Here is a 22771-nt window from a genome sequence, read left to right as displayed (position 1 = left end):
TAGTCTGGAGTAACAGTTTAGTATGTGCAGGAATTAAATAAAAGATCAATGGGACAGAATAAATCATCTAGAAAGTAACATACACCTGGATGGGAGTTGTATATATGACGAAGGTGTTATTTCACATAACTGAATTTAAGAACATTTTAACAAGTGGGGTTTATAAAGTAGATCATCTATCTAGACATTTTTTTAGAAATTAGATTTCTTTTTAAAAAGATTTTTTACGTTTATTTTTGAGAGAGAGAGGGCAAGCGAGCGAGCAGGGCAGGGGCAAAGAGAAAGGGAGACATAGAATTCAAAGCCGGCTCCAGGCTCTGCACTGTCAGTACAGAGCCCAATGAGGGGCTTGAACTCACAAACTATGAGATCATGATCTGAGCCGAAGTCGCCGCTTAACTGACTGAGCCACCCAGGTACCCCTAAAACGCTAGATTTCTACATCACACAAAGTAATTTCCAGGTGACTTCAAGAGCTAAATATTTGCAAAACAATAAAAAAAAACCCAGAAAATATAGGACAACTAACTTTATAATTTAGAGATGGGAAGACCTCAAACATCTACTGCTGAAAATACTGAGAGTAAATCATATAAAACAAAAATTCCAGTAGGTAAAAACACCATAGACAAATTGACAAGATTAGCAAACGGTCAGGTGGGAAAAATGCATGTAAGTAATTTTTAGGCATTAATTGGAAAAGCCAGGTAACTCAATAGGGAAATAGAAACAAGCAATTCAAAGAAACACAAAAGACTAAAAAAAAATGAGTCACCATTCTGCCTCCTTAGAATCCGGAAAGTCAGAGTTATTAGCACGAGGTATCTTTGCTTCTCATCATGTTGGTAAAGCCCGTGTAATGTCCAGATTGGTGAGGATGGAGGTCTACAGAGTCTGTATACTGCGCTGGTGGAGCATCAGTTACTCTTAAGGACAAAACTTGACTGTGTCTCATTAACATGTGAAAGGCACATGTTTTATCATGGAAAACAACCCATTTCACAGAGATTTTAGCACTCTGCATGCATTTTTGGGGGAGGAGAGATCCTGTTGAAGAAGAGATCCAAATCTCCAGGAACCACCTAGTGAAAGAGGTTTCTGGCTGGGGTCCATACACCACGTTCACAAATATAGTTTTCAAGGTTTTACTACATCGCATAGTTACAGCCATTTCAAAGTACTTGAAGCTAGCGCTGTGGCCCGACTCAAAGACTACCTTGCAAAGAAAAAGGATAAGGCCTTGGCTAGATTGTCTTACATTTTGTGGTTACTATTTTGGGCTGATGAAGTCCTTTTGCCAGAGGAAGAAGTGGCGGGCTTCTAGAGAGCTTCATCTACTTTTAGCTAAGTGTCCATTTGAAATACCATAAAAAATATTTATAATTTTGGCTATATCTAATTCATTTCTCTCCACATTTTCTAATCCAGCAATTCCACCTCCAAGTATGTCATTTAGAGAAATACTCCCCCTCAAAGAGACATGTGGAAGAATGTTAATTGTAGCACCGTTTTTAGTAATGAAAAATTGGAAACGACAAATTACTTAGGAAATGGCTAAATTAACCATTTGTCCATATTAATGAATTCTATATAACAATTAGAAAGACTGATATATACATATACATATATGTGTATGTGTATATATATATACATGTATATATATATTGGTATATATCTACATATGTATGTAGGTATACTAATACGGAAACTTTCCTAAGACGCACGACTTAATGAAAAAGGCAACTTAAACATGTAACATACAATCCCATTTCCATGAAAACCAAACAAATAAAATCTTAATGGAAATGTGTCTGTAAAAATACGTAATGAAAAAAACTAGAAATTACACATCCAACAGCTAACAAACGTTACTCCTGTAGCAAGGCAGGGATGGGGCTTCTACTTTTGATTGGTTTCCTTTTTGTCTGTTTTGAGAAGTGTTTTCACAAATGACACAGTCATGTATTTCCTCTGGCAAAAAAGGGAAGCTTTGAAAAATAATTGTTTACATTTACTGATCGTGTAGGTACAGAATGCTTAATAGTAATGCTTTAAGTTTATATATTTTAGATATGGTCTGTGACCCTAAGTCAAGAATAAATAACTAATTGGAGTGTTTGTTTACCTAAATGATGCTAATTTAAGTTCCGTGTTTGAATTAGAAAAGAATAATTGTTTTCATTTGGATGTACAGCAGCACATTGGCTCAGTCTAAGAAACCATTTTTAAAAAGACTACTCCAATTAGCAAATTTAGTAAGTTTCATTACGGGAATTCCCAGAGGCAATCTCTGGTATTTGGTGATTAGAAAAGTAACAAGAAAGTATTACCTACGGAGTGAATCAATAGAAAAGTGAATTTCCCTAATATAAAATAATCCTCATGTGAAGCAGCAAGATACAGCGTTAATTAGAGGAGGTGTGTCGTATAAATGTTTTCCGAGTTGGACAGCATAAGAACACATGGTAGGCGGGAGCCTGGGTGGCTCAGTTGGTGGAGCTGCTGGATGGACTTCAGCTAAGGTCATAATCTCGAGGTTTGTGAGTTCCAGCTCCGTATAGACCTTGCTGTTGTAAGTGGGAGCCCACTTCTGATCCTCTGTACCCCTACTCTCTGCTCATCCCCTGCTTGTGCTCTCTCTCTCAAAAAGAAATAAAACATAAAAAAAGAAAATACGGTGTGATAATCATCACCAAAAAAATAGAAAATACAGTGAGACTTTCTTCATGTCTCTTAAAATTCACTTATGAGTCATAGTAAGATACATCATTGATTTTACAAAGTTTAGCAGGATCATTTCCCTTTTTTGTTCTCTGTGACCAGCTATATAGCGCTAATACTGTTCTGTATACTTAAAATTTGCTGAGAGTAGGTCTTATGTGTTCTCATCACACACACACAAAGGTAACTAGTAAAGTGATAAATATGTTAATTAGCTTGGCTGTGGGAATCATTTCATAGTCTATACATAGAGCAAATCATCGTGTTGTGTATCTTAAATACATACAATTTTATTTATCAATTGTATCTCAATGAAGCCAGAAAAAAACGGTCAAGTCATCCAACGGAAGTACTGGAGTAGATTTCAGGGAGGACACAAAATGGCTTCGGTGAACTGCCCGAGATGCCAGGTGTCCAGTGCAGCTTCCCCAAGGGTTTCCTCATGCTGGTGCTCTAATGAAAAGGGCCCTTACAGTGGGTGCAACCATAAGCTGGAGCAGAAGGGAAGAAAAGCACAAGTGGTATTAAGAATTATACAAAGTTCCCTGACGTGATTTGTATACCATCAGCGCTGAGGCCTCTCCCGCGTCTCTCGATGTTTTTCTCCTGTGTCGGTAGCATCCAGGGGGATTCTCTCTGTTGCTCACTGGACACGAGGCCGCCATGCTAAGAGGGGCTCAATGGTGAACAGCGCAAGAACAAATAATCTCGTGTTGTTCTCTCAACAGAACTCCCACGCTTGGGGTTTTGCAATGCTTAAAGCAGCTCAGGTAGGAAAGAAAAAGTTCAAACCAGTCACCAGATCCAAAATTAGCATTTTATTCAGAACGCTGGGGTCAGAGGTGTGTCATTTATATTCTGGTACACAGTACAGAGGCAAAGCTGCTGTCAGAAGTCCCTCCAGTTTAAAAGCTTGGTTTTTTTCTTTTTTTTTTTTTTTTTAAAAACACACACTTAGTAGTGCCTCCAGTGTCAGGCCACCCCTTTCTTTTCTTTCCTTTTTTTTTTTTTTTTTTGGTACAAATTATGTAAAACATTTGTGCTAAGAACTTTTCTCCCTCCCCAAACAAAAAAGAAAATAAAAAATAAAAAAAATTAAAAAATTAAAAATTGAGTATTCTAACTACAGTTCAACAATTGAATCAAATGTCACTTTGTCTTGTAAATACTTTATCCATAACGAAAGATATAAACATGCAAAAAACCTGAATCCATAGTCCAAATAATACATACACATGTTCTGAAGTGTCTGCACTTCTCCATAGACTATGCCAATAAAACATTATGTACACATACCATTTTTACAGTGAAGTGGAAAAAATACAGTAAATAAAAAAAGTGTACATGGATTAAGACCAAAATGTATCTAACATTCTAGTTTATGAAAAAATTCAATTTTGCTACAAATTGGTGATATGAAAACTCCCTTTATTTGCAACCAGCTGGGTAAGTTTTAAGATTTTAGTGAAAAAAAAAATCTAAAAGTCTAAAACTAGAAGTAATGTACATTTTCCAATCTCATGGTCTCATCCCCCAAGATAATAAAATCGCTCCATGAGTTTTTGTTTTGTGTTTGTTTAATTCTGTGTTTTAATAAAAGCAAATGCAATGTAACAAAAGCGTATTGAAGCATATCATGTTTTAACTTACTGCTCCCACCACAAAATATTTTGTCTTTTACTTATCGTTTCAGAAATCAGTACCATTAAAGCCTTAAACATAAAACTAATTCCAATCTGAAAAAGGTACAAAAAGGCACATAAAATCCCAGTGCTTCTGTACTGTAAAATTCAAGTGTAACTGAGCTCAGTGTTTTTCCAAACAGTATCGGACCACTGATATTCCCTCTGAGCCCAAATTGGTTTGCAGCCTATGCCAAAGCCTCCAGCAAGCATGTGCTAGTAGACTACAAAGTTAAAGCCTAGCTTCTGAATGCTTTTTGGGAATATCAGTTGAAATTGTTTGTACTTGTCCAAAAACCAAGTTCACCCTGAAGTTCAGTCATCACCGCCACCGTACATGTCAGCAAGTTTCTTGAAGCGTGGCCCCCAGTCGTTCAGGTAGTCATAGTCCTGCTCGCCACCACTACTCGAGGAATTAAGGGAGCTCAAGGAACCGGCGGTGGAGCCACTGCCTTCGTAGTCGAAGACTAGAAGGGAGTCGTATGGCGGAGCTGTGGGATCATTGTCAGCAGCTTTAAGGCCCTACAGTTTGGGAAGACAAAGAAAGCACTTAGAGAGGGGCTACACTGTGCACACCACAAGCAGATCCTCGGGGTCCCACGGGATCAAACACGTGTTGTAAGTTTCCATCTGTAGACCACAACACCTTCTCCCTACAGTAATCGGGGTTATTGCCATGTGTGGAAGTTAGACAAAAACTAGCACATCTTTCCTTCGCAGGAAAGACCTCGAAGAGGTAGCTCAGGGAGGCCAAGACATACAATGGAAGGGGAGTTCACTGGAGAATGTGTTCGGCAGGTAGCAGAAATGGATGGCCGACTGCTAGACGCTGAGAACGAAGGATCTCAGATGAAGTCTGGGGATGCAACTGTCTAATACAGCATTGAGTAATTACTGCTAGAATAAGTTACATGAAATAACCCAGAGGGCTATGACATCGTGTCATACGTGGACCGTAAGAGAGTCAAAGGATTCTGACAGTGAACAGGCTGAACAGGTTACACAGGCAAGGTAAAGAGAGAGCTATACAAATGAGTGCCGTATGGTCCTTACCCTCTACAAGCGTGTAATCTAGCATAACAGGCATTACTACTGTGTGGAATAAGTAATAAATAAATAATAAAACTACAGAGTTGAGGCAAAGATCCTCAGAATGCTAAAAAAACAAAAAAAATTAGGACTAGCACTGAGAGCTAGGACTTCAAGGAGGAAGTGGCATATTTGACCTAAAGTTGAAAGGAAAATCAAAGGAAAATGAAGGAAAAAGGAACACTGGACAGACGTGATTACAGCATAAGGAAAGATACTCATTAAAGCATTTATGTTCATAATGAAACACAAAACGTGACATTAATCATTAAACTATGATCAGGTATTTATTTTAAGAATACAGTTGACTTTGGGGTGCCCGGGTGGCTCAGTCGGTTAAGCATCTGACTCCAGCTCAGGTTATGATCTTGTGGTTTGTACATTTGAGCCCCACATCAGGCTCTGTGCTGACAGCTCAGAGCCTGGAGCCTGTTTTGGATTCTACATCTCCCTCTCTGCCCCTCCCCCGCTCATGCTCTGTCTCTCAAAAATAAACACTAAAAAAAAAAAAAAAAAAAGAATAGAGTGACTTCTAGCTACCATAGGCTCCAGAACGGTTCAATGTCTATATGTAGTGTAAATACTAGTAGGGGGAAATCTTGCAAATCTAAATTAAAGATTATTAAAAACAATAAGAACCAATAAAATTGTTATCTATAAACTTAACTCTTGCTTTTTAATATATAATTCATGTATCTGTAGCCACTTCATAATAACGCTCTAACCTTGACCATTTAATACTAGGTCCTTCTAGCATTTTCTCTAAATTTTCCCCAGTTCCATTCTAGAACCCCGAGATACAACAGCATCAGTTCCGAACCATCTTTCTCTTTCCCTACAACTCTGTTTTGTAAATGCTAGTGGGCTGTGGCGGCCTCACTTACTGTCCTGTAGATCAATCCTTCCAATCCACATGTATTTTATGCATATCTATATGCGGGACTTTTTAATTGGTATGTGTTCATCTATTTACTCTTCCTAGTTTATAGAGGAGGAAGAGGACAAATGAGCATGAAATTAAGGTAGGAATCCGTATGTAGAGTGGTTAACAGATCAGACCTCTTCACCACTACACCCTGGTTTGACGCCTCAGTGCTACACAGTATTCGCTGTAGGATTTCAGCCAAGTTCTCCAGGCTTAATTTCCTCATCTGCAGGGGTAATAACAATAGTAAGGTTATTACAGAGACTAAATGGAATAAAGGCACCCAAAGGCTCATCACAGTGCCTGGGGCCTGTTGGTACTCAATGGCACCCAATGGAAGCTGCCTGACTTCCATCAACAACAAGAGAGAAACTGGAGCATCTGGGTGGCTCAGTGCATTGGGTGTGCAACTTTGGCTCAGGTCATGATCTCAAAGGTCGAGAGTTTGAGTTCTGAGTCGGGCTATGTGCCAACAGTTCAGAGCACGGAGCCTGCTTTGGATCCTGTAGCTTCTTCTCTCTCTGCCCCTCCCCCACTCACTCCCTGTCTGTCTCTCTTTCAAAAAATAAATAAACACTAAAACATTTAAAAAAACAAGAGAGAAAACTACACACTACCAGTTTTCCCATCCCAAGTCTCTCTTACCACTCACTGTAACCATTTTAATTGAACACCACTTTCCCTCATGTCTGGTTATACTACATATAACCCAGAAAGGCCTGTGTAAAATAAAATAAAGCACATCTTCAGCAAACTACTTCAATGTATAAAACATAAGTAATTTTAGAGAGGATTTTATTTATCATATTTATAGAATAAGCTACAAGGCAATTTTGCTAAGACTGAAAATCACAAACTGCAATTTCTCAAAAGTCAGAATTCCTTTCTGTGGTAGACCGTGTTACTGTCCTCAGTGATTCACTATCCTGCCTTGTAGGTGGATCACAGCCCACACTACCACAAGTGCCTCTTTGGAGCCAGAGTTCACTTCCCAAAACCACTGTGAGGCTTGGCTATGAGCTGGGTTTGGCCAGTACAACGTAAGCAGCAGGGTAGAGAAGAGACTTCAAGACCTATAGTTCCTTCTTGCCCCCTCTCCCAGGAGAATGGTCTGCCTCAGCTGGAAGTTTTCCTCCTGCCTGGATCCTGAAACACGGAAGACATGAAGACTCAGCCAATGCTTGCCCACAGTTAACCCAGAATTTGGGCAAGAAGTAAACCTTTGTTATTGTAAGTTGATGATACCTTGGAGTTGTTAATTTCTGCACATTTGTTGGTAAAAGCCAAACAATGTACCTTCGCTCATTTTGTTCATATTTATGTATTCAATTCAAGATGTATTTATTGAGTACGTATATTAAACATATTCTGCTTTGTGGTAGGGACACAGTTATTAATAAGCTAGATCCAACATCTGTTCTCACAGTTTATATTTAAATATTAGCATGCATCCTTTTTCCCTTTCCCTACAAAATCTAGCAACTGCAAATTTAAGCAAGAGGTGATTCTTTTAGTGTAGCACAGTCTAAGTTGGGTCCACATAAGAACTGGACCCGAGAAAGATCTGGGGGGAAATAAGAAAATAAAGAGGACCCTGAGAAGGAGAATAGGTTTCTAAAGACACATATAGGTAACTCCTGCTATCTGAAAGTAAGAACATTCCATGAAACCTTTTGAGACCTGGAATGGAGGAGAGCAAAGAGGCAATTAGCATTCATTTATATGGGGAATTTTTTGAGCATTCTCAGACTCCAAAAATAATGCCTTCTAGGCTTTTCTGATGCTTCAGGACACATGTTGCTAGCGGATGCACAAAATAAGTGGAGATGAAGCAGAGATGTTCACAGACACAGTTCAAAGCTACGCAGCTGGATACGGAGATGCTGAGTGTAGTTCTGGGGAGGGAGCCTGGACCTGCTCTCTCCGCCCGGGGTGCACACTGTCTCTATGATGGCTCCCCAACAACAGAGGCTATACACTACTTTTTGCTTTTCACCTTTTTTCATAAAAGCAAAACCCTTCTTTGGATTTCTTTCGGTTCGTGAAAACAAGTACTAATGTAGGCCCTCGACAGAAGTGGCAGAACGTGAACTTTTGAAAAGCAGGGCATATCTGTATTAAGTTTTTATTATGACCTTGAGTAAAACTGCTTTATTAGACAGAGAACAGAGACAATGACCAAGGTCACCATGTTCAGGTCATCTGCTTTATCACAATTCAAAATTTAAATAGAAATACATGCAGAAGCCTGACCAATCTTTACAGTGTCAGCTCCAAACTGGAAATATGAAAAGGTTAAGGCTAAAATTAGCTCTAAAGAGTCAAAGGGCAAGGTGTCAAGTGTTGTCTGGATTCAGTGGAGAGGGAAGCGGTGGCCTGTATTCACTACAACTTAGGGACAAACGTGGGAAGCTGTCTGGTCTTCACTGGCGTGTAAAAGGACCTAAGACCCTTCACTGCGTGCCTAAGCCACCTAATTCAACTCCTTAAAGTAAGTATAACACTGCTGATAATCGAGTCCCTTACTCAATACTGAGATTCTAAAATATATTCATTTCTTCTAAATTGTTTTTAGCTCTTGCTTTGGTTTTTAGATCATCTTGGTCATTTTGAATCTCCCTCTCTCCTTCCCTTCCATCCTTCCTTCTTTCCTTCTTCCTTCCTTCTTTCCTTTCTTTTCGTGTTAAGGCCATGCAATCCATAGAAATCACTGTGCTATGCCAGAACATTGCACACTGTCTCAGGTTTTAATAATTACAAAGGGCAAAAAAATCACTCAACTTTTCAAGAAGCAAGCCATCCTTATAGTCTTCAGGTTAAGTACCCTAAGTCCCTTCCACTTGGATAGCACTGATTTTTATCTGAGAATAAAAACTCTCGTGGATGAGATATTATATAAATTCTGGGTACTATTTTGGTAATTCTAAAAAGATCACAGTCAAGTTCTGAGAGATTGAAAATGACAGACATGCAACCAGAGTGAATGTATGAAAGACATCCGGTGGGCCACGTACCCATCGGGTCCCCCCTTATGGGATTCCTTTATTCTTCGGTGTAGATACCGTTTCACATGATGTGTAATGTACTGTTGTCAAATCTACAAATGAACTGCATGTGTTTCTCTTTCTCCACCTACATTTGACTAAATCTAGAAGAGTATGTGCCTTTTTGCCTTTCCTGGAGAGGCAGATCTTGAACTCTGGATTAATCTGAACTATTTTCTATAGTTTGAGGTGTCTCTGTAAAATGAAAAAGCCTTTGGCTCTGGCTGAATTCTTGCTGAGCTTATATTTATAGACTTCTGATCCTATGCTTTATGGATGGAGATATGCTTTTACAGGAGCTATAAAAACCCACATTCTTCAGTGAGGGAACGCAGAGGGATGTCAGAGGAAAGAGGTCCACTGATTCCCTGACATTCCTTCTTCTGTTCTCTCAGTGCCCCTGCTTCAGTTCACGTCCTGTTTATATCCAGCCTGGACCATAGCAAAAGCCTCCCTAACGGGTCTCCCAGTCCTCAGTACTATTCCTGCTTCTTTTCTACAAACTACGCCTGATTCCTCTTTCAGACATTATTTGAAGCCACACCCCAAGTAAAACTGATTGCTCTCTCTCACCTATTACAGTGTTTCCCAAATAAGGAAGGGGTTCTGTAGGGCTGAGGTGGGGTGGGGGTAGCAGTATGCAAGATGATTTTTAATGGGCTCATGAGTACTTTAAAACAACTACCTTTATGGAACAAATAAATTAAAAATTGATTAGAAGTTGAAGTAAATTATAGAAGACGTGTGTGGACCTGGAAAAAACTAGAAGGCATTATTATTCAAATGCCTGATGTTTGGGTAACCTACAGGAGTTAAAGCTCTTTAGCAGAGCAGTCAGTGAACCTGGGCTGTTCATGTACCTTTTCTGGCTCAGCTATTCCCAGCTCCAGCAACCACAACTAAATCATTCACCCAAAGCCCTCCAAACCTGAAAACGTCATATTTTTGTGTACCTCTGTGTTATGTGCATATTCATTTCCTGCTGGCTGAAATGTGATTTCCTTTGGCTGAAATTTCCTCACTCAAAATTTTTCATTTGATTAATATCCATGCATCCATGCATCCACCCATCCATCCATCCATCCATCCAACCATCCTTTAAAGCCCATTAAAAATGTCAATTCTGCCACATGGATTTTTCCCTCAGTCATGACTGAGAGTCATTCCAATGGTCCCCTTTACTGTTATTGCCATGTTTTGGTTACACTAGATTACTACATCCTTTTCTGCTAAGGATGTATATATTCATTTTGTATCCTGCTGTCCGACATGGTGCCTGACATCCAGCAGGATACTAGGGGATAGCTTTGCACGCCTGTCCTGAGCTTGGGTTTTCACTTTATCACCTTGTTCATATTTATATATACTCCTTTTAGAAGAAGCCAGGATTTAGGGTAGGGGTGCCTGCGTGGCTCCGTCGGTTAGGCAACCTACTCTTTTTTTTTCTAATTTATTTATTATTTTTTTATTTTTGAGAGTGAGAGCAAGTGCACATGAGTGGGGAAGGCCCAGAGAGAAAGGGAGACACAGAATCCCAAGCATATTTAACAAAAATATGCCCTTGGTTTTTATATTTCTGAGATAAAGAAATATATAGGATTAGTAAAGTTATTAGAGGTATGCTAACATCTACTGTCAGGCTGAGATTAAATGAATTTGTTTCATCTTTTCACCCTCTGAAGGTCATATTTAAAACCTCAAAACAGAATAAAATTCTATACTTGAAATTCAAAAATTGTGATTTGTTTTATTCTATCTACCATTGGTAAATACATTGTATTTTTTATATTCAAGGCAACATTCATTGGTTATTTAAATAAACAAACCAGAAAATGTTCTCATGAACTTATTTATTCCTTACATTATAAAAACACTCCAATTATAGTTACGCTATACTGTTCTTTCTTTGGAACATTCAGTACTGTGCTAAATCAAATAAGATCTGGAGATAAAGAAATCTGTTTGCATTTTGTATGTATTCATAAAATATGCTTGAATTTTTTCTAGGTGCTTTTAACTGCTTTAAAACTTTACATGTATTTATTTTGATCTGTCCAGTTATAGAAAGATATTAGTCTTAGTGGGTGTTTTCAATGGAAGAATCTATACAGTGTATTTGAATGTTATCTGACTTAGGCCATTTGACAGTTTCATCCCCGTGAATTTTCCCACAGCCCTGATCCTCTCATCCTCAGACCCCCATTTTAGTTGTTTTCTGTGACCCCTTCACCTTCGTAGACTTTCTTCCTATGTAGGGCCTCTCTAGGTGTAAGTGTTTGGTTCTCCATCTTGTCCACACTTCTCTATCTTATGATCACATTCAATGTCATGGATTCTGTGGACATTTAAAGAAACATTTCCAATTCTGATTCTTTTGCCCATTCATGTACTCACCAAAGCAGTGGGCCTTACACCACACCCCAGGAATGAACACCTTTTCCCCTGGAGGAAGAGGGGAACCTTGGACAAGGGGTTATGAAGGAGAGTGAGTCCTGGGTATGATGGGATGCCACTGCTTGGTGCCTGCCCGAGCTGTGTGCTTGCCCCTTCTTGGCTTGGTAAAGATTGAATGAAGAAACTAATATTTAGAAAAAGGGAAGTCATTCCAGGCAGAAAGCACAGCATGGGAACATGTACTGACATGGAATTAAAGATGAGCGTGAAAGCTACAAGTAGAATCTCTGTCCCTGGCCTGTAAGATGCAGGGGGAGGGGCTGAGATGAAACTGTAAAGCCGAGTAAGAACTGGCCATGGGCCAATGGGCCTCCCATACCTAGCAAAGGAAGGCTTCGGGTAAGGGAACGTCTGCCTGGTACAAAGATCATGCTTGCAGCCAGGTAGGGAGCAGACACAAAGAGAATCTAGGTCTAATTTATGGTCTTTCTACATATGACTAGCACAGACATGTACACATGGTAGACATTCAATAGTTATTTGCTGAATGAATGATCCTAAACCAAGCTCAAGATCATTTCAAAATAAGGCATTTTTAGCAAATGCAGACAATCCTCATGTTATGAACTGACTGCATTCTAGAAGGTAATTTGCAAGTCAGTCGTTTGGCACAAAGATTTTTGTATAAGTACTGAAACATGTTCATGATGGTCCTGAGCTACTTTTTCGGCTGTGGACTTTTTAGGCTAGGCACTGTGCTAGGAAAATTCTAAATGAAATTCTGACTGTAGCTCTTTCTACTGTGGCATTGGAAGGGCTGGGTAATGGAATCTAGTTAATAAACTAGATACACTTCCCTACCTCCTGAAGAAAATGCAGTTCCTGTAAAAAAGATGAATGAACACACACATAGACACAAACACATACACACAAACACCAAGCATACACTAAAACACAACTTAGAAGAACCAATATCCTCATCTTCTGAATTTGGTGAACTCTGGCAGAGTGAAAGGCCCCAGACCTGGGCCCCAGTGAACCTCAATCAGCTGCACATCAGGCAGCACTCATAGCCTTACTCCACCTGCCACAGAGCTGGGATTCCTTAAAACAACAAGATCTAAGAGGCCACACGCCAGGTGCTTAGGTCACACAAAGATGAACGAGGAATAGTCTCCATCCTGGAGAGAAGGTGGGTGCTCATGTGGGAGACAAGTATTGACAGCTATGCCTCAGTGGCCAAGGCTGTACCGGAGGAAGTGTCTTGTTAAGCCCTCCCAGAGGTATCAAGGAAGGCCTCCCAGAGAAGTGGATGTTTGAGGCTGACTCTGAAGGCTAAGTGGGTGTTTCCCTGATGGTTAAGAAAGTAAGGGCTCTGCAGAAGTTACAGTACAGTCATAGCTGGGGTGCTTCTGAGGAACTGCAAACAGTTCAGCGGGTCTGCAGCACTGGAAGGAACCGTCATGGGGGAAGAGGGTGGGGGTCAGATTAGGAAAACAGTCTTATACATGATACTTAGTGCTTGACCCTCATCACTGAGAGAAGAACAGTGTTATGGATTGCATGGAGTCCCAGGGACTACTGATGCTTCAGGGCCAGGCAGACTTGCTGAATTACACTGAAGCTGAAATTCTTGCTTTAAAAAAGCAAGCCGTCTTTGGCACCACCGTTCAAAAGATTCACTGTATCTTGAAACCCAACAACTGTAGGACTAACTAAGAAATTTCTCATGACTGCAAATGCTAAGCCAGAAGGAAAATCATCAGGCACTCTTAAAAGCTCAAAAAGATCTAGTCATAAATATAAATTTCTGCAAATCCCCTGACCAGGTCTCTACATAAGTAACCTGGAAAAATCAAAGCATAGTTTTGTAGATCAGGAGTTATTGGCATTCTGTTGTTTTGCCTTCCATCTGTTTTTTTTTAATGTTTATTTTTGAGAGAGAGAGAGAGAGACAGAGAGAGAGAGAGAGAGACAGAGTATGAACAGGGAGAGGGGCAAAGAGAGGGAAATACAGAATCTGAAGCAGGCTCTAGGCTCTGAGTTGTCAGCACAGAGCCTGATGCAGGGATCAAACCCACAAACTGTGAGACCATGACTTGAGCTGAAGTGGGATGCTTAACTGACTGAGCCACCCAGGCACCCCAACCTTCCATCTGCTTTTAAACCACAACAGAAACAAATGAACCTATTACCTGTTGAACAGAAGCAAATGTATTCGTTCAGAAAGCAGCATGTATTTCAGTAATAGTAATGAATAGTTGTAAAGGGAAGATACTCTAATCTTGCCCCCAAACTTTTTTTTTTTTACAAACTATAACTTTATCCAAAAAAACTTAAGTGGATTGATTAAATATATACATGTGTATCTATGACTCCAAGGAAGCACTGGAAGTAAGAGTCTTATCATCACCTGACTGAAGGGGATAGGTGACAGGTGTGGTCCACTTTGTAATGCACGAAGACGTAGTCTGATCTTGGAAATACTGAGCTGCAGGACATGGCCAGAGACTACGTGAGCCTGTCCTCTATTCACAATCGACATCAATATGTATGGCTCTCTTATACTTACTCTATAAATTCACAATCGACATCAATATGTATGGCTCTCTTATACTTACTCTACAAATTCAAAAGGAGAATTGCAGTAAAACTATCAACATGATCAAAAACAGCAGCACAAATGATTTTACTTTAAAACTTAAGTTTTAAATGTAACAGAGCTGTTGGTCAGTAATGAAATAAAAGAATGCCATAATAATTTTGACGGTGGAAATCATATCTGTTATATTCAACAGAGAATTAGCTGCCTCTTACAGAGCTCTTAAAACTCCTCAACTAGACAAGTATTTAAATCACTTACATAATATTTAATTTAGCTCCTCTTCCTACTAATTTCATTTGATGGAACTCTCTAGTCATTGGGTAGGCACTGAATTCTCAATGTTTGTGAGATTCAAAGGGTACAGTGTCAGGAAAATGAAAGTGAACTATTATTACATTCATCAGTGCTAATAAATAAAATTAGAATACACTAGAATGTTGTTATCTATTTATTACTTGTAATCTAGGGGAAAAAACCTTTTGGAGATAGTGTGACTAATACTGATAATATATATGAATGTCATTTACAAATACAGAATATTAATTGACAGACCTGGTTTTTGGCCCACCAAAGCAATTAAATCTGTTCTGTTACTGAAGCCACATTTGCTTCAACACAGATAAGCTTGAAAAAATCAAGTGTGTTTCAATGAACTACACAGCTGTATTCGAAGCAGTTTGAGGTCAACGTATGGCTGACGATTTGCATAAAATAAACTCCCTTATAAAGAAAACAAGCCAGTCTTGGCACCTCATTAATGAAGTCTCCAATGTCCCCAGGGTGCGGGGCTGCAGATCGGACCGGGTACTGGGGCTCGGCATGGATGGGTCTCTCATCCAATCGTCGGATTCCTACAGGCTTAATGGCATCAGGTTCCACAGTATCAGGCTGCTGGAGCTGGCTCAAGTCATAATCCTGCAAAAGACAAAATCAAAAACCCATGGTAGATGGGCATAAAGATGGAAAATTACAACCTTTGTTTTTAAACACATACCCAGAATGCATAGAAATGAGTGAAATTTAACATAATGGAAAAGTTGCCACCATGAGTTTTTCATGTTATGATTAAATATTTCTTTCACACAGCTCTTTCTTCTGTGCTTTTCATTTCTACAGTCTGTGCTCCATCTGCTTTCCTATGTTTCTCATCAGTTTCCAATGGAAAACAGCAGTGAGATGAGGTTCTACTATAAAACGATGAAAAACTGTCTAGAAGATAGAGTCGTACCACAGAAGCAAAGGTACTAACTTAAGGTGGGGGCTGGGACACTCAAGACCCACTCCCCTGACTTAGAGCACCTTAGCATGTTAGATCTCTCAGGCTGAAGGAATTCAAAAATCCAACAGCAGAGTTTCAAGGTCACTCTAACTCCCCTCATCTTGCCCTTCTTCCTTGAAACAGGTCATAAAACTCCCATGTGAAAGGTCCCCTCCCTGTACTGGGAGGAGGGACGACATTCTTATCATCAGAGACCGAGAATTTGAGACCAAGAAATCTGTACAAACAAACCTTGTTAAACTCATCTTTACTTCCGTAATTACTACTTCACCATTTACTAGCCCTGGCCCAAACCCTCGGTCTGGTCAATTTTTAGAAATTTATTGTTTCTTTGTCTAAAAGTATACAAGGTTCCCACCCTGGACACTTCTTTGAGTTTTCGAATTCTTGGGAAGTTCCCATGTACATGTAAAAGTTTAATAGGATGTGTATGCTTTCCTCCTGTTAATCTATCTTTGTTAGTTTAATTTTCAGACTGAGTCTGGGGCCCTAAGAGGATGGAGGAAGACTTTTTCCTCTCCTACAATATCTTTAATATTAAAATAAATGATGCATATGTGTTTTCCTTTTCCTCAGTATAAGGCTTTAGTTCATCAGGGTTTCAAAACCAGCCTCCATTCCTCTCTCCCTTCAGGGGTCTAGAACTGGCAAACTATGGTCTATGGGCCCAGCCGGACCCATCTCCCATTTTTCTTGAAAAATGGCTTTTACAGTTTTAAAGGATAACTTAAAACAGCAATAATAACAAAGAAGAAGAATATGCCACTGAAGCTATATGTGGCTTGCAAAGCCTTACTATCAGGCTCTTTACAGAAGAAGTTTGCCAATCTCCGGCCCGGCAGCGTGAGGCCAGGGAGAGGGGCTTCCCTCCCAACGCAGCCCTGGGGGAACGTTCTGGAAAAAACAGCCCTTCCACTTTCAGACATGCACAGTAGAACTTGTGAAGAAGGATGCTTCAGGCATAGGTTGGGCCATCAGAACTATTTTCAGCTTTAACATCAGCCAGCTAGACAGGAATAAAGAAGCAGACTATAATGGAAATGCATCAGAATTTCTGGTTTGGGCAAATACTTTGTAGTTTTCAACCCCTAAATCCTGATGATAGAAAATTCTCCAATTTAATGTTGACATTTACAGAGAGTGCAGACTTTCTGGGACTCTTCATAGTTTAGGGTTCATCTTTTTGTCTAAAACCAGCTTAGAAGCATTTGTAGTATCTCTGTAGTGGTTTTGATTTATCCAACACTTAAATACTTACCATGTACTGGCATTGTAGATACCTTAGGTATGTTTATTCATTTAATCCTCTGATCAGTACTGTTTGATGTTAAGTTTTATTATCCCCATTTAAGAGTTGAGATATTGAGTCTCAAACAACCCAAGTAACCAGACCATGGTCCCAGATCTGCTAAGATTCAGAGACAGGCTCTGACTCCAAGCATGTTAGACTTACTTCAAAGCGTAGCTCTCTGAAAGTCAAGTAGGAGAGTGAGTCACGTCCAAGCTACAAGGCCAGAGTTAAAACATGAGAAACTAGACAGATAAGTGTGGAGGGCAAGAATGTGAGGGATTGACAAAAGTAACAAAGGAGACTGAGGGGAGGAAAGTCAGTGGCCAGGAGACCGAGGGGAGGAAGGTCACTGGCCAGGAGACCGAGGGGAGGAAGGTCAGTGGCATTCATATCCACAATGTACCATGCACTCATGATACCAGCCTCTTGAGAATGTCTTCTCACAGATACTTTCTTACAAGCCTGTGGAGAATGCTTTATTAACATCTTTTTCGGTGAAGAAACAGATTCAGGGAGCTGGAGTAACTCACCCAGGGTCCCACATCTAGTCTGTGATTAGGATGGGATTCAAAACCAGGTGTGTCTTGACTTCACACTGTCAATCCACAAAGTAACTCTCTGCTCCTTGAGACACTCATCCTGACCACCCTCCCCTAAAAATCTTACCGAGATTCTCAGGGACCCTAACTGCTGAAGGCACTAAGGAAACGCCCCTCCTCTGAGAAGTGAGCAGGGGGACACTGCGGGAACACAGGGCAGGATGAGCCGCCGTGGGGTATAAACTTGGCAAACCGCGAAGTATAACATGCTCAGAGAAGACTTGGGTTAGATTTGAACCCTGAACAATCCATGCGCTAGGGAGAAAGGACCTTTCTGGGATTTCCAGCAACAGGAGCAAAGGCATGGGGATGCTGTTTTCTCTCGTCAGGATAGAATACCTCATATTATCTACACAAAACTTCAGTGAAAACATCTCAAGCGTGCACGGATGTGCTCCACTTTAAATTTTATAGAATTTATGAGTAATTTATAGACTATCTTGAAGATGTACAATGATTAAACAGATGCGAAGGCCTTTGAAATGCTAAAATGTCATACAAAATAAAAACAGGGATTTATTTAGAGACTTCTGAATGCTTATACACCAAGAAGCATGTTTTTCTGTGCGATGTTTAACTGAAGAACCAGCAAGCATAAGAGAGAGAACAATTGTGCCTTCTGACAATTATCGAAGCTCTATATAGAAAGGGAAAAACAAGGCGCCTGGGGGGCTCAATCGGGTAAAGTACCGATCTTGGCTCAGGTCATGATCTCTCATTGAGCCCTGTGTCAAGCTCCACCATGGGGGTCGGGAGGGTTGACAGCCTGCTTGGAAGTCTCTCTCCCTCTTTCTTTGCCCTTCCTCCACTTGCAAGCATGTGCTCTCCCTCTCTATAAAAATGAATAAACTTTAAAAAAAAGAAAAAACAGATTGTAAATATACTGATCATAGTTAAATATTTTTACGCTGAGGGTGTAAAATCCTTTATTAGAAGTCAGAAATGCATGGAATTAAGTAATTGGATCTTATGGTTAAGGACTATCTTTTACCTGGTAACAAACTCCTTGATACTCCGTAATATTTTATAGGACAGTTCTGTACAAGAATACAGAGGAATTTCCTTGGCATAACTGGAGACAAAATGGACATGTTGGCTTTGCTCATGCTACTTCTTACTTGGAAAGAACCTGTGCTCCCTGATTTCTTATATGGCTCCCACTACACCCAAAGGTTAGAAAGATGAATGCATTTTGAGAAGCCAGCAATGTTGTAAAAATTTTTCTCATAAATTGCCAACATTCAGACATAGGGACAGTCTGCCTGAAAACGGAATGATTTGGCAAAATAGAGGTTAAATTCTGATGTAATTTGTTACAGCTGTCTCCTCCGGGCAAGGACAGTGTCTTCACCTGGACTGCTTCCTTTATTAGGGATACATATAATAGCATATTAATCGATAAGTTTTTATCATTCTTTTGATAGCCTTTTTTCTACCATCTTAAGAACCAGAGAGCAGGAATAGTCTTAAAAGGGCTGTGGTCCTGTTCAGTCTTTCCCACTATCAAAATGGCAAACCCAGGGGCACCTGGGTGGCTCAGTGGGTTAAGCCTCCTGCTTCGGCTCAGGTCAGATCTCACAGTTCTTGGGTTTGAGCCTCGCGTTGGGCTCTGTGCTGACTGCTAGCTCAGAGCCTGGAGCCTGCTTCGGATTCTGTGTCTCCCTCTCTCTCTCTGACCCTCCCCTGCTCACACTGTCTCTCTCTGTCTCTCAAAAATAAATAAAAAACATAAAAAATTTAAAAAAACGGCAAACCCATAGGAAATGCTCATTAAAGAATATGTTGAATAAGGTCTCAGGGATGGTATTCATGCCAGATGTTCAAAAGAGTAACTGATTCAAGAAGCGTGCCTTGGATCACATTACACTTCACGGCAGGAATTCACGATGGGGAGGGAGGAGAAAGCTTCCCATTCCCATCAGTGAGATTCACTGCCCTGGTGAGTCCTCTATAATGATGAAAATGTGTCATGTTCCTCAGCTTTACTACTTTCGAAAAAAGGCAGAAAACAACTGCTTTATAGGAAGTTAGAAACTGGATTAAACGTGTGGCATAATGTTTCTCTGAGATGGCTTCCCCTGTCTGTTACAAATATGGGATACATAAAAAAAATCTGATAATGGTAGGAAGTAGGCAGAAGTGTCTTCGGGTCACAGGGATGGGTTTTTCTGTCCACATCCCCCCGTGTTGTGTGACAGAGGTCCTGACCTGCGGGTCCAATTTTAAGTCTTTTGATAAGGGGTCACTCAATGCAAACCTCCTAAATTATACATCTTTACAATCCCATAATACTTTACTTAAACACACAAATTACAACATGTAGGATGAGAATTATAAAGAGAATTACAGAGACTGAAAACATGCTCAAGGTCATTGGGTTCATGGTCTTACTTCTGAAGATTATAAAGAAACAATCCAGGAAGAATCTTTATTTGGTTCCTAAAGCTCTCTAGAGAAAAAGTAGATCTGAACATTCTCTTATGATTGTTAACCTTTCTTTGCAAAGTTAACTTCCCAAAGAAATCTAATTTTCAAGTGAAGGCCAAGGAAAACCTTGTTTTAACTAATATTTGGAACACGTGTTATTTGGGAACATGGTACGGAATTACAGTTTTTAGATTGTTAACATTGCCAGCAACTAAAAACACTTTTTTCCCCCTCATCTATTTAAAATATCATAGGGGTGATACAATTATGGAAGAGTTAGTAAAACGTTAGTTAGCAGCTAACACCCTGCTTTTGGCTTTTCTTTTTAAATTCCACTGACTTGCAATGATTTATAATTGGTTCAGTAAAGACACCATGAATCTACCCTAAGGCATTTGGTATGTTTAAGTAAATTAAAATTCTGCATTGGTACAGATAGACATTCTGGTACCTAGGTAAAGATTTCAAAAGGCTAAAAAAAAAAAATCTAGAAAGCTACATTGCTGGAATAATCTGTAGAATTCTGTAATTAAATCTGTTTTAGAGAGTGATGAAAATATTCATTTACTGTTTCGCAAGTATTTAAGGAGAGGCTACTGGGTGCCAGATGCCATTTTCAGCTCAGAGGATGTCTGCAAGAAGGAAGCCAGCCTGCCCCTGGTGCCCCTCACTGTCGGCAATGACACAAGGCGCCTTCTCAGTGGCACCTCCTGCACTCCAAGCACAAAACCTTCTAAGTGGGTGTGGTTCTGTCCCATTGATTGCTACTAGGTCAGAGGTTAATGATTTGCCCAAGGTCACGGCCTTAAGCAGTGTGGCAGGATAAAAAAACAAAAAAACAAAAAAAGGAGATCACCAGAGTAAGCAAAATTAAAACAAGAAAGCTGCATCTTGTTGCCCAGGGGCCAGCGAAGAAATGCACAGAATAGTCTGCAGGGGTGGGGGGGGGGGGTGAAACCTGAGGGGTTTTCTGTGCTAGAAGAGCTCAGGGTGGTTATGTAACTAGGTGTTGGGATCTGGCACTCGGGTCTGTGCACACAGTTGGTGAAAACGTGCCTCACCGACTCTTGGTCAGAACTAGGAAGGAGTCTTCATTTCTGTCCGACAACAGGCGGGCCTGTGCAGGAAGGGGAGCTAGGAGGCACCGGAAGTTCCTGGTCCTTTTTCAGCCCGCGCTGGGAGACAGTGGAGGAGCAGGACAGCCACCTTCCCTATCTCCCAGGCAAGGGCTGGGACAAGTGGGAAGCCTTCCTTTGATAGCAGCAAAGGCAAGTAACTTTAAAAATTCCCATATAGATAAGGCAGACCTTTTTAATGTTTCAAGACTGAGCGACTGCAAGAAATAAAAATACTAACATGAAAGTAAATGGCAACATTCTGAAGGAAAAAAAAGTTATCTGAAAAAAAGGCTGACTATGGCACAGGCAAGAAACTTCAGACAGACCCCCAAAAAGATCGAAGGTGGAAGAGAAGAAGTTTGTTATCTCACCCCTATAGCTCCTGGCATTAAAATAATTGAATAAAATAGTGATAAGGTGCCAACACATTACCATACAATTGCTGACAAATAAGTCAAATACCCTTACAAGCTTTATGTAAATTACATTACGACCCGATTTTCTTCCCCAGGGAGATACAGTTATGACAGTAAGGATCTACGCAAGCGAAATGATGTGGAAAACTAAGTAGAGTCTGGGGATTATTAAAGTACCCCCCCACAAACCAAAAGATTTGCTAAAAGCTTTTCTGATTGGAATCATGAACCTAATAGAGATGAAATAACTCGGGGACAAATGAAGGACCTATCTGCTTTCATATACATCGTAATCCCACCAGACAGCCAGTCTCTACTTCCCACAAGGGATGGAGCGAGTCCCCATTAAGAGAACGAACACATCCACAGTTTCTACCTCCGTGGTTTACTGTTCCCGCTGCCCTGTCACAGCTTCTTTCAAAACTGTTGTCTTCAGAATTTTGAATGAGCTGGTTTCATTCTTTGGTGCAAAACTGTGGTTCTGCTGCAGAAACTGGCATTGTGGAAATTTTGTCACAACTCACTTCCAACTGTAAAATGAGGGAGTCTTCTTTTGGAAAAAGACTGCAAATACAGTTCCACTGGATTCGATTCAACAAATACTTTCTGGAGCGTCTCTTGGGTCACAGACGCATTTATTCATAGAACTTTTCGTCTAGTGTCTTTTAAAAGAATGCATTCAAAAACAATGAAACTTAATAGAATACCTATATAAACAATTATATAAATATAGAAAGTTAGAAGGTGAAAGTGTAAGCTTCTGGAGGAAGTGAGCACATGGCCATGAAGGGCCTGTAGGATTAAGCAGAGTAATAGGGCTTCAGAAAGATGTTTCTTTCTCCTGAAATCTCACATTTGTTTTTTATAATAATGTTTGTCATTTCCCATCCTTCCCACACTATTCAGGAACAGCCCTATAAAGATGAATGCACTTAAAAAAATTTTTTTAATGTTTATTTATTTTTGAGAGAGCGAGCGAGAGAGAGAGAGAGAGAGAGAGAGAGAAATATTCTGAAGCAGGCTCCAGGCTATGAGCTGTCAGCACAGAGCTCTATGTGGGGGCCCAAACTCACAAACCGCAAGATCATGACTTGAGCCAAAGTCAGAAGCTTAACCAACTGAGCCACCCAGGCGCCCTAGATGAATGTACTACTTAACCAGTTCAAGCACGTCTGTCTGGG

At 40.2% G+C, this 22771-nt stretch overlaps 1 protein-coding gene across 1 annotated transcript in view; it reads right to left on the bottom strand.

Annotated features, from left to right (window-relative positions):
• Nucleotides 1-3519: 3519 nt before the first annotated feature.
• Nucleotides 3520-22771, bottom strand: part of CDH2 (cadherin 2) — a 188119-nt gene continuing 168867 nt past the window's right edge. The window contains exons 19-20 of the mRNA XM_029921571.1: nt 15211-15375; nt 3520-4925 (exon numbers count right to left, since the gene is read on the bottom strand). Coding sequence (XP_029777431.1) covers nt 4719-4925; nt 15211-15375 — 372 coding nt within the window. The 3' untranslated portion in view covers nt 3520-4718. The remainder of the gene's footprint in view (nt 4926-15210; nt 15376-22771) is intronic.

The sequence above is a fragment of the Suricata suricatta genome, chromosome 14 (assembly GCF_006229205.1).
Source record: "Suricata suricatta isolate VVHF042 chromosome 14, meerkat_22Aug2017_6uvM2_HiC, whole genome shotgun sequence".
Taxonomy (NCBI): domain Eukaryota; kingdom Metazoa; phylum Chordata; class Mammalia; order Carnivora; family Herpestidae; genus Suricata; species Suricata suricatta.
This window is presented reverse-complemented; position numbering and strand designations above follow the sequence as displayed.